Source organism: Elephantulus edwardii, unplaced genomic scaffold (assembly GCF_000299155.1).
Source record: "Elephantulus edwardii isolate Elephantulus edwardi_28Jun2011 unplaced genomic scaffold, EleEdw1.0 scaffold00261, whole genome shotgun sequence".
NCBI lineage: Eukaryota > Metazoa > Chordata > Mammalia > Macroscelidea > Macroscelididae > Elephantulus > Elephantulus edwardii.
The window spans coordinates 2794584-2805700 of record NW_006400011.1 but is presented as its reverse complement, the minus strand read 5'-3'; the positions used below and the strand labels follow the sequence as shown (position 1 = coordinate 2805700).

Sequence of the window (11117 nt, the reverse complement as noted above, 5' to 3'; positions counted from 1 at the left end):
TAAGGATCTTCAGGAAGGGAAGGGAGAGACATTCCATTGTGGTTTAGCCAGGTGGGTAGTCTTCTAGGGAGGGAACGGATGGACACTCCATGGTAATTGAGGCTGTTCACTCTCTTTGTTGACATGTTGATATTTCTTGAATCCTTTGTTCTCCCTTTGACCTTGGTCTGGGCCTGACATTATGTTATGAATTTTTTTTAACATTTTTCTGACTAATCCTTAATTGTTTTACCCCCCACCCCTGCCCGTCTCCCCCTTTTAACACCCTCTTTATTCCTCCCCTCACACAGTCCCCCACCAATTACCTTTGTCTCAGTGGACTTACATATTCAGGATATGTATTTCAAGTAAGTAAGATCCTATATCCTATAGCTTTTTGCTTCTGGGTTAATTTAGTTAGTGTTTTCCAAGTTTGTATAGTGGTACAAAGCATTTCTCATAATACCTTGTTAATACACCATCTTACCTATAATGTACATACATTTTGTTTATCCATTCTTCCTTTACTGGACACTTGGATAGTTTCTATCTTTTGGCTGTGGCGAAATAATGTTTTAATAAACATTGGGGTACATGTGTCTATCCTTGAATTACTGCTTCCAGGCAAGGATGATTTTAAGGAAATGAATTACCAGATCCTTAACTTGAGCAAGGATGTCAGTTTGAAGATCAAGTTGTGTCTGATCCAAGCCAAGGTATTTTCAATTGATTCTTATGCATTTGAAAGTTAAATAGTGAACAGGGATCACTGAAAAAGAATCTGTGCCTTTGAATTGTGGTGTTGGAGAAGAGTACTGAATATCCTATGGACTACCAGAAGTAACAAATCTGTCTTGGAGGAGTGCAGTCAAGGTGCCACTTAGTGGCAACAATGGTGCAATTTCATCTCAGATATGTTGTCAGGAGAGGGTCAATCCTTGCACAATTATACCCTGGTGGGAACTATGCATGGTTAAAGAAAAGAGGAAGACCCATGATAAGATGGAATGCCACAAGGACTGTAACAATGGGCTGGAGCATGGTGAGAATGGCAGAGGATAGACTATTTTCAGATCTGTTGTTCGTAGGGTTGTTATGAGTCATAGCAACTTGTGTTTTTCCCTAAAGACTTCTGAGGTCAAGGTTTTTGTCATCATTCTTTGCATTTCCACGTGTGTTTTCACAGAATTCAGCAAGATCCTTTTATTTGCATGTGGGTTTTTCCATTAACAATAAATACATAAAGAAATGCACTGAATTTGTTGTTGTGTACTGTTGAGTTGGAACCGCCCATAGCTCAGCCTCCAGCAGATTTTCAGGGACAGTTAATCCCACAAAAGGTGACTGCACATCTTTCTTCCCCGAAGTGGTTAAAGGATTTGAACTGAGTACCTTTGTATTGTTAGCATTGTCAGTTCAAGTACTTGTTGTTAAGTCATTAGAGCTTTCCTATTTATATGTGGGACCAGCAGGTAAAAGCGAAAACTAAGAATGGTAGCCAGTTCAGAGATTTCTACAATGTCTAGTTAATTACAGTGAATTATCATGGTAACAAAGAGACTGGATGGATCTTTGAAGGGGTCACTCTTTCCTAGTTACCAACAAAAAAATAGAGCAGCATAAGACACAACATAACATTCACGTTCATCCCAGCACCCACAACAGCATATTTCTGCTCATTTGGTGACCGCACATACGTCAAAGCATGTTTCTGAAAGCATGATTCTGTTTAGATGGTATATGGCTTGTTTAGGTCGGTGGGCGGCACGCCCTTTAGAAGCAGCAGATGGTCACTTGTTACTTAACAGGCAAAGAGACAAGCAAGCACAGCAAGCAGTGAGAACATCTATACTAGTTGCCGGTCGCAGCTAAAGAGAACATTTGAATTTCAAACAGGCCAGGCCGGTATGGAAGGCGCCTGGGCGGTACCACTGTCAGAGCAGTGACAGCTCGCCCTAGGCAAGAAGCTTAAGGTCACGTGCCTCGGATGCCCGACCACGCCCACACACGCGGAGCCTCGCCCAGTCCCCGCCCCTTAGAGGCCCACGCCCCCCGTCACACCACTTCCGGCACCAGCTGCCCTGTCGGCTTCCGTCGCTCCCCTCCTTCCTCTCTTCAGATCTTTCCCCTCTTCTGCCGTCGCCTTTAATACAGTCACGTGAAGGGCGAGCGCGGGGGCTGCCGGGAGTAGTACTGCCCGGCGGTCAGGGTTCGGCCTCAACATGGCCGTTCCGGTCTGGCAGTGACCGAGGTTTTGCCGTCGGGAGGATTAAGTGGCGATGGTCTGCGTGTCCACCTGCTGGGGTAGAATGCGAGGGCGCCGGGGCGAGCGCTGAGGAGCGGCGGTGACGAGGCGGCTGGTGCCGAGTGACCGGGAGCCGAGGCGGCGGCGGCTGTCCCTTCTCCAGCCTCCAGCGCTGAGCCCCGCCCGGCCGGGCCAGGCCGGCGGGCGGCGGCGGCGGGACTGCTGCAGCCGCAGGCTCAGCCTCGCAGGGTGGACCGGCGGGCGGGCGGCGCCACCGCTCCGGCTGCAGCGATGGCCCAGTGTGTGCAGTCGGTGCAGGAGCTCATCCCGGACTCGTTCGTGCCCGCTGTCGCCGCGCTGTGCAGCGACGAAGCCGAGCGGCTCACTCGTCGCAATCATCTCAGCTTCGCGGAGCTGCTGAAGCCCTTCTCTCGCCTCACTTCCGAGGGTAGGTGATCTGCCTCCTTCCCTCCCTGGGGTCGGGAGCGGACGGGGAAGGGGAGGGTCGTGTTGTTTACATCCCGGAGTGGCGTCCGGGGCGGGGGCCCCTGTGTCTGTGATGCGGCTGGAGGAGGGGCTGTGGGTGAGGTTGTCAGTCCTGGGCTGGTGCTCACTCAGTGGGAAGAGCTTGGACCGCGGAGAAAGGCATTGGGACTGCCCTCCACAACGGTGGGGAGGAAATGAGGAAGATGCACGGCGGGCAAGGTGCATGCAACGCCTTGGACCCGTGGACCGGCTCTTTGTAATGAAACGTGTCCTCTACCCCCGAGTGTTGCAAAGTTCTCTTGATTACATTGTAGCAGTGAAGAACGTCTCTTTCAATGAACTTCTGCTTAGTTATTTTACTGCTCTGAAAATCGGAACCCCTTTTTGCTGTACAGCGTCTAGTAGCTTCACCTCTCAGGAAAAGAAAAAAGTATATAATTATGTATACAGTATAATCACTTGGAAGTAGGAGTGGCATCCACTTCCTAAACAATATGCCTCCAGAAACTCTTAGGAACTTTGATAAAGGTCGATAGTTACAGAGGGGCTTCAGGCCTTTTGTTCAGAGGTGCTCGACTCAATCAACAGCAACAACAACATATAATTATAGTCAAACTTAAAACAGCCTTTTGTCGCTCATAAATGAGGAAGTAATATATTTCAGTTTAACCTAGATCTTGTTGGCGTTATCTAGATTTATAAGGATGAAGAAGTCTAACCATGGGGTTCCCCCCTCCCCCAATGACAGTTAACCTTTTTTTTTTTTTTTAAGAAAGTAAAACTTTTTTTTTTTAAATCAGGTGCTACTTCTTTCCAGTTATAGATATTTTATTGGAGAGAAATGAATAGAAGATGTCGCGTTAGCAACTTCAAGTGTGTTGTAAAGTAGTGCAAAATGCATACTTTGCTCTTGCGGCTTGTTACTTGTTGCTGATAGGAACCGACCCGGAGCTGACTCTCCTCCAGCAGGTTTTCAGAGGCAGTTACATTGTCCCGCAGAGCAGCTGGTGGTTTCGAACCTTGTGCCTTGGGAATTGGCAGCGTAGTTTCTTAGCACTAGGCCACTGGGTTGCTTCATGGTAAGGAATTACATTGCCAACCCAAATATACAGGGTTTGCAGGAGAAAAGATGTCCAGTCTCCGCTTGTGCAGTTACCTGGCCTCAGAAAACTTGCTGGAGGATCAGCTATGTGTCCATTCCTGCTCTGTGCTACTCAACAACATAGCAAAATGCAAGTGAAGTTCTTGGAGGGGGGGGGGGTCAGTGTGAAGTGTCAAGAGAACATGATATATACCTAGTTTGTCAGTTGTGATGTTATGATGCCCTCTCCTAAGAAAACAGACCCAGCAGCCTATGCCAAGTCACTATGTAAAACAAAAGACACTGGCTTCAAATCCACCAGCTACTCTCCTCCCTGTTGGAAGTGTAGCCATGAGTCGATTCCAACACTACATGTGAATCTGTCAAGGTGTGTTAGGTAGGTACTCTTTGGGGAGAAGAGACCCATCATAAACTTGCTTTTTGTATTTAAAGAAGGAAAGGATCTATCCTGAAAGACAAAGTTGGGAATATTGGAGGTTTATTTTTCTTTTTTCTATATCTAAGCCATCTAACTCTCTTTCTTCAGGAATGTACTAAGTCTCCAACAACAAAATGCCTGAAATTCTTAAATCCTAACAACACTGGAGAACCAGTTTCATTTTAATATTCATACTTTTTCTCTCCTTGTTAATAAAAACCCAGTATTCCTCTTGATATCTGCTTTATACAGATTGTCTCAGTTTTCATAAAGTTGATGCTGTTTCACTTGACATGACACTTCATATTTGAGGACACTGAGGCATAGAGATATTATCCAAGGTCTTATATTTGTACTTATTTTAAAACAAAGCCAGGACTTTAGACCCTGTTCTTTACTGATAGTTAATTCATTTTATCACTTGTCAATATTTACAGTTACTTGTGGGCAGGAGGAGGATGGGCATTCTCCCATGTGATTAACTGCCTCTGAAAACCCTCTGGAGGGTCAGTAGTTATGGGTCCACTTCTGACTCAATGGTACAAAACAACAGTAACAACAACTTGTGTTGTGGAGAGGGTCTATCTAGTAGAATTATGAGTTGCATATATAATTTTAAATTTTCTAGTAGCCATGTAAAAAAGAAACAGATGAAATGAATTTTAATATATTTAAATCAATATTTGAAAAATACTCCATTTTCGTCATGTATTATTGTTCTGATGTGCTTTTAAGTCAGAACCTGCTCATAGATGACACTCCAGTGGGTTTTCACAATTATAAAGTTGCCTGGAAGGATAGACTTTTCAATTTTTCTCTTGCAGAACAGCTAGTGGATTAAAACTGAGTGTTTTTTGAGTTTGTAGTGCAACTCCTTACCATGAGGCCACCAGTGAAATACTTTATAATCAAATAGTTTTTAAATGGTTGAAATGTGCACATAATCACATCTGTCTTGACTACCCACATTTTAAGGCACAATCTCTATGTGTGACTGATGCTGCCATCTTTAACCATCCAGTCATAAAGGTTCAATAGCATTATACTTCTGCTTCCTTTCTATAGAAATGGGAGAGATTTTGGGAAGGAATAAAATTGAGCTTGGAGGCAAGGATTCTGAGGCTCCATCTAACATACTTTGGACATATTGTAAGGAGGGACCGGTCCTTGGAGAGGGAAATCATGCTTGGTAGGGTGGAGGGACAGCTCAGGCCGGGAAGGCCCTCTATGAGGTGGCATGATTCAGTGACTGGGGTAATCGGGATGGGTGTATCGGAGACAGTGCAATTGGCACAGGACAGAGCAGAGTTCAGGGCTGTTGTACATAGGGTCGCTGTGAGTCGCAAGCGACTCAGTGGCACATAGCAACAACAACAACAACAGATCCTAGCTAGTTAGGGGGCTCTGGTAGCCCAACGAGTGTCTCTGGCAGTTTAGATCTCCCAGTGACCACATGTTTACAGCACATTCTAAGCTTACTTTTTGTGTTTAAAGGAGTAAGAGAACTTTCCAGAAAGACAGTGTTTACATGTTTACAGTCTACAGCTTCTGAAAACCTATTGGAGGGTCATCTCTGACCCCACAGCAATGAGCATTGAATTACTGGGTAGCTAGAAAGTTGATGAAAAAGAGGGCAGACATTCCCAATTGAGGGATGTTAGGTATTCTATTCATTCTAGAATAGCATAGACAAAAACTATTCTAAAAAAAGCTATCATGATATCATGGTTGGGTAGTATTAAGGAAATTATCCCTACGGGAAAACAGAGATGAAGTAGTAAGAGAGAATTAGAATTTTTTCCTCTAATGGTAAATTGATGTCATAGATTCTTGAGCACAGTGTGAAATTTTGGGAGATTGAATTTGTGTGGTTTATAAAGCTAGCGAAGAGTTGATGTTCTGCATTTTAAAGTTTGACATTAGAGCGAAGAATTGGCATTAGAAATGTGGCAGAAAGAGATTAAATTTTTTTTGTGGATTTTTTTTGATGGCAAAGAATTTTTGTACAGTTTTGTTATCAGAAAAGTCTAGTGGTTTCTCTGATGTGAGGAGTCTTCACTTTAGCCAATGAAACATGAGAAAAAGACTTCAGGCAATATAGCTGCACATGTAGGTAACTAAACATAAAATTTACTTAGGAGAAAGGAATGTTTGAAAAGTTACTACACTTATCAGACATGCTGTTATTTGGTTTCTAAAGAGAGAATTGAAATAACAGTTTTGAGAATCATTTATGTGTACAACTTTGAAAACAGTTTAGACAGTCTTTTAGGCAAAGAGGAGATAATGTAGGTTTCTTTGATACTTAAAAAGAAAAATTGAATGTCTTTACATAGTATCAAATAGTAGTTGAGTATCACACCCTTGACCTCTGAACATTTCTGGTAGGTGTGCAGATATCTCTCCTATTTGTAAAGTATAATTTACAGTTGACCTTTACATATCATGAGTTTGTGTTTCTTAGGTTCACCTATAAACACATTCCCCTTTTCTTCCTCCCTCCCCCCCAGTTTCTATTGCCTTGAGCTTAAGTATTGTAAGTATCTTCTTAAAGTGCCTTGCAGTGTTAATAAGCTGCTAAACTGCTCACAAGATGATTAACCTCAATGAGTGTTTTTAATTGGATATTCAAAACACTTGAGTTTACTGTTACAGCAGCAAGAAGGAAAAGAAAATCCATGTGTAAGTAGACCCATACAGTTGACATTCATGATGTTCAGGGCTCAATTGTATGTTATTAGGTGTTGTTGCTGCCACAGAACAAAACATCCCTCCATTCCTGTGCCATCTGCAGAATTTTTGCTGTGTTGAATCCCATTGTTGTAGGCACTGTTCCAGGCCATCTCTTTGAGGGTCTTCCTATTTTTTACTGACCCTTTGTCAGTTTTCTCCTTTTCCAGAGGTTTATCACCCCTGATATATTTTTGAGTCATCCTGATTTGAGACTTGAAATTGTATTCATTTGCAACATAAACTTTGTGCTCTTCATGCTTTATAGAATTCTTTTAATCTATGCTCAACCACTAAGTTATTAAAGTTTGGCTATTTAAACCTCCCTGGCTCTACCCTGGGAGAAAAGGCCTGGCAATCAACTTCTGTTAAGATTATTCCAGCCAAGTGCTTCTTTTGGCAGCACCTATACTACAGAGAAGATTAGTACAAGGATGACATGCAAATTTGCAAAATGTTCCTTATTTTAAAAAGAATACAGTCAAAAAACCCCATGTGCCATTGAGTTGCTTGCGACTCATAGCAACCCTGTGTGCAGCAGCTCTGATCCCTGCTGTGTCTTGAGTCAGCCTCATTGTCTCTCACAAACCTACCCCCATCACTTCAGTCACTGAGTGAGTTCATCTCATCCAGGGTCGTCTTCTGCACTGTCCCTGCACCCTCTCCAAGTATTGGTCCTTCCCTGCAACATGCCCAAAGTATGTAAGATAGAACTTAAAAATCCTTGCCTCCAAGGAGCAGCCTGGTTTCACCCTCCTTAGGATGAACCTGTTTGCTTTGCTAGCAGTTCATTGGAGCAGTTATGTGTTGTAAAATATGGGATTGCTATGAGTTAGAATTGTATTGATGGCAACTAACAATGGATCCTTAAGAACTTCCACTGATCTTTTCTTTCCAAGAGGGGTGATGTTAATTTTAATCAAGTCCTATTGAATACAGAGAGAATGATTGGAGGCAGATTCATTAATAATCTGCATTATGCAGATGACACAACCTTGTGCTTGCTGAAAGTGAGGAGGACTTGAAGCACTTGGTACAGAAGATAAAGGAATGCAGCCTTTGATGTGTATTACATCTCAATGCCAAGAAAACAAAGATTCTCACCACTGGACTTGATAGACAACATCAGATGGATGGAGACAATATTTGGAACTGTCAACAGCTTCAGTTTGTTTGGAGCCACAATTAACACCATTGGTACGATCAGTCAGGAAATAAGGAGACGCATTGCACTGGTAAAATTCACTTTAGGGACCTCTTCAAATTATATGAGGAATAATGATGTCTATTTCAGGACTGAGGTGCATCCAATTTGGGCCATAGTCTTTCCAGTCATGGCTTTGCATCTAAGAGCTGGACAATAATTAAGGATGACAGAATTGATGCCTTTGAGCTGTGGTGTTGGGAAAGAGCGCATAACGTCCCATGGATGGCCAAAAGAACAAACAGATATGTCTTGGAGAGAGTGCAGCTGTAGTGTTCTTTGGAGGCAGGAATCATGAGGCTTTGCCTCATGTACTTTGGTGGACATGCTGCTAGGAGGGTCTAGTACTTGGAGTTGGAAATGATGCTCTAAAAGGTGGCTAGTTGGCAAAGGAGAGGAAGACCCTCAACCAGGTGGATTGCCACAGTGAGTGCTGCATTGGGCTCCAGTGTATCAGAAGTGTGAAGATAGCACAGGATAGGACAGGTTTCAGATCCGCTGTTCATAGGGTCACTATGAGTTGTACTAAACTCAGTGTCATCTAACAACAACAATTGTATCAACAAAACAGAGTAAGAATGATACCTTTGAATTCTGGTATTGGTGAAGAATATTGACTATACCATCAACTGCCCAACAGTCAAAGGAGTCTGTCCTGGGAGAAGTGCACTTTAGGTGGCCACTTACAAGCTTTTAAGATTCTAGTTAGTACCCAGCAAATTATGTAAAACATGGTTTTTGTGTGCTATGTTATCTAGCATTTATTTTATTTATGATCATGAAATAGGACCCACAGAGAAGCAGAAGAAAGCTAGCATGGAGTATTTAATTCCCCTATCTTTTGCTATTGTTAGTTGCTTGCTTTATAATTTATTTGTGTATATGCTTGCTTGTTCATGGTTTGCTCTAATTAGTACAATACTGTGTATCACTTCACTGTACTGTTGAGATAGTTTGCTGGCTGCTGTGATGCTAGTAGCTGTGATGTCAGTATTTGGATACCAGCAGGTCACCTATGGTGGACATGTCCCAGCAGAGCTTCCAGATTAAGACAGACTAAGAAGAAGGGATTGGCCATCCACATCTGAAATAACTGGACTCGGATAACTCTTTGAAGAAGGCTGTTAGAAATAGCTCTAGAGGTAGAGTACTTAGAGTGGAAGATACTAAAACATGATTGACGCATTGTAACAATGGACTCAGTGTGTCAGAGATGATGAAGATGAAAAATATAGGGTAGGATTCAGATCTGATCTTTGCTGGATTTCTGTGAGTCATACTCTACACGATGGCACCCGACAGCAATAACATCTTTAGTGTAGGGTGCCCTGGTAGCCTTGGGAGTAGGGAATTGTGCTGCCAACCAAAAGGCTGGCAGTTCGAATCCACCAAATGCTCTCTGGGAGAAAATTGGGCAGTCTTCTTCTCATGTGATTGACAGCTTCTGAAAACTCAGTGATGGAGGGTCAGTTATGACTTGATGGCAATGAATAAGAGATACTTAGTGTTGATACTACACAGTTCACACTACCCTGAACTAGCTTTAGGATCAAGTGAGAATTAGAGATTTGGTACAAATGAAAGTTGGTGGAAGACAATTCTAAACATAAGAGGAAGCAAAGAAGAAGATAACAGGGAAATTCTGAGCAGTAACACTATATGAGAATCAGCAAATCTTGTTTAATAGGTTGTCGTGATAGTCCTTTTGTTATGTAAGAGAAGGTGGTCAATCAGTTGTATGTCTAGAATAGCCTTCTTTGAATATATTGTATCTAATTTGAGCATCTTTTTAATTTTGGTTAACCTTTAATCTGTTTTTTTTATTACAGTTGTTATACTTGGATGTACTGTGTAGAATTAATATCAAGTGTGTGTTGTGTCTCCCCCCCCCATTTTTTTAAAAAAGTTCACATGAGGGATCCTAATAATCAACTTCATGTAATTAAAAATTTGAAGATAGCAGTGAGCAACATTGTCACCCAACCACCTCAGCCTGGAGCCATTCGTAAGCTTTTGAATGATGTTGTTTCTGGCAGTCAGCCTGCAGAAGGTTTAGTAGCTAATGTGATTACAGCGGGAGATTATGATCTCAACATCAGTGGTAAGTAACAAGGTTTATTATTCTTTTTTAAGTAATTTTTTTCTTTTTTGTAATTTTGTAACTTGGAGACCATTCAACAAAAAAAAACATAAGTACTTAGTAAGTCCTAGAGCCTGAGAATACAATGTTGAAAAACACATTCTTGCCTCTGAGGACCCTACAATTAAGTACCTAGACATTGAAACCATGATTTTATTACTTTATTTCGTAGTGAAAATATGTTTGTAGTTCTTACTGTAAACTTAATAAATGCTACATGAGGGTAGAAATTTCATGGGTTTTTTTTTTCTCTCAGTGCTAAAGTGATACCTGGAACATGCACAAAATAATTATTTGATTGAAATAACAGTAAATAGAAAACAGATTCTTGTGACATAAATACCCACTGCAGTTAAATTTTTGTTTTGCTTAATTGTAAGTGGAGGAAAAGTTCAAAAGAGGTATCAATTTGCGATCTTCTGATTATTTCTTAATCTGATTTTCATGATGATTTTTCATAATAAGATTAGTAGGTAAAATTATATGTAAAGTGAGCTAGCTATATTTGGTGTGACCTTTTTTCAAATATGAAAAAGGTACATCTAAAAAGAAGAAAACGTGCAACTAATAGAAGGACATTGGCTAGATTTTTAGAAGGAAACTATTAAAAGTATATCATCTAATTAGGATATTTATCAAACAAATAGTATTTTTTAGGTCAGCATAATTTACAATATTTTGGCACTCTTTGAAAGCATATTTAACAACTTTCTCAAATAAGTGTAGTTAAGAGGCTCAAAGAACTTAATGGCATATTTTATACTACACAGTTAGTTGTTTAATATTCCGTGTTTTATCTTTTTCTGTTACTTA

General features: G+C 41.4%; 1 protein-coding gene across 1 annotated transcript in view; it reads left to right on the top strand.

Annotated features, from left to right (window-relative positions):
* Positions 1–2164: 2164 nt before the first annotated feature.
* TRAPPC8 (trafficking protein particle complex 8) overlaps positions 2165–11117 on the top strand; it is an 80479-nt gene continuing 71526 nt past the window's right edge. Inside the window, exons 1-2 of the mRNA XM_006899555.1 lie at positions 2165–2672; positions 10071–10265. Coding sequence (XP_006899617.1) covers positions 2516–2672; positions 10071–10265 — 352 coding nt within the window. The 5' untranslated portion in view covers positions 2165–2515. The remainder of the gene's footprint in view (positions 2673–10070; positions 10266–11117) is intronic.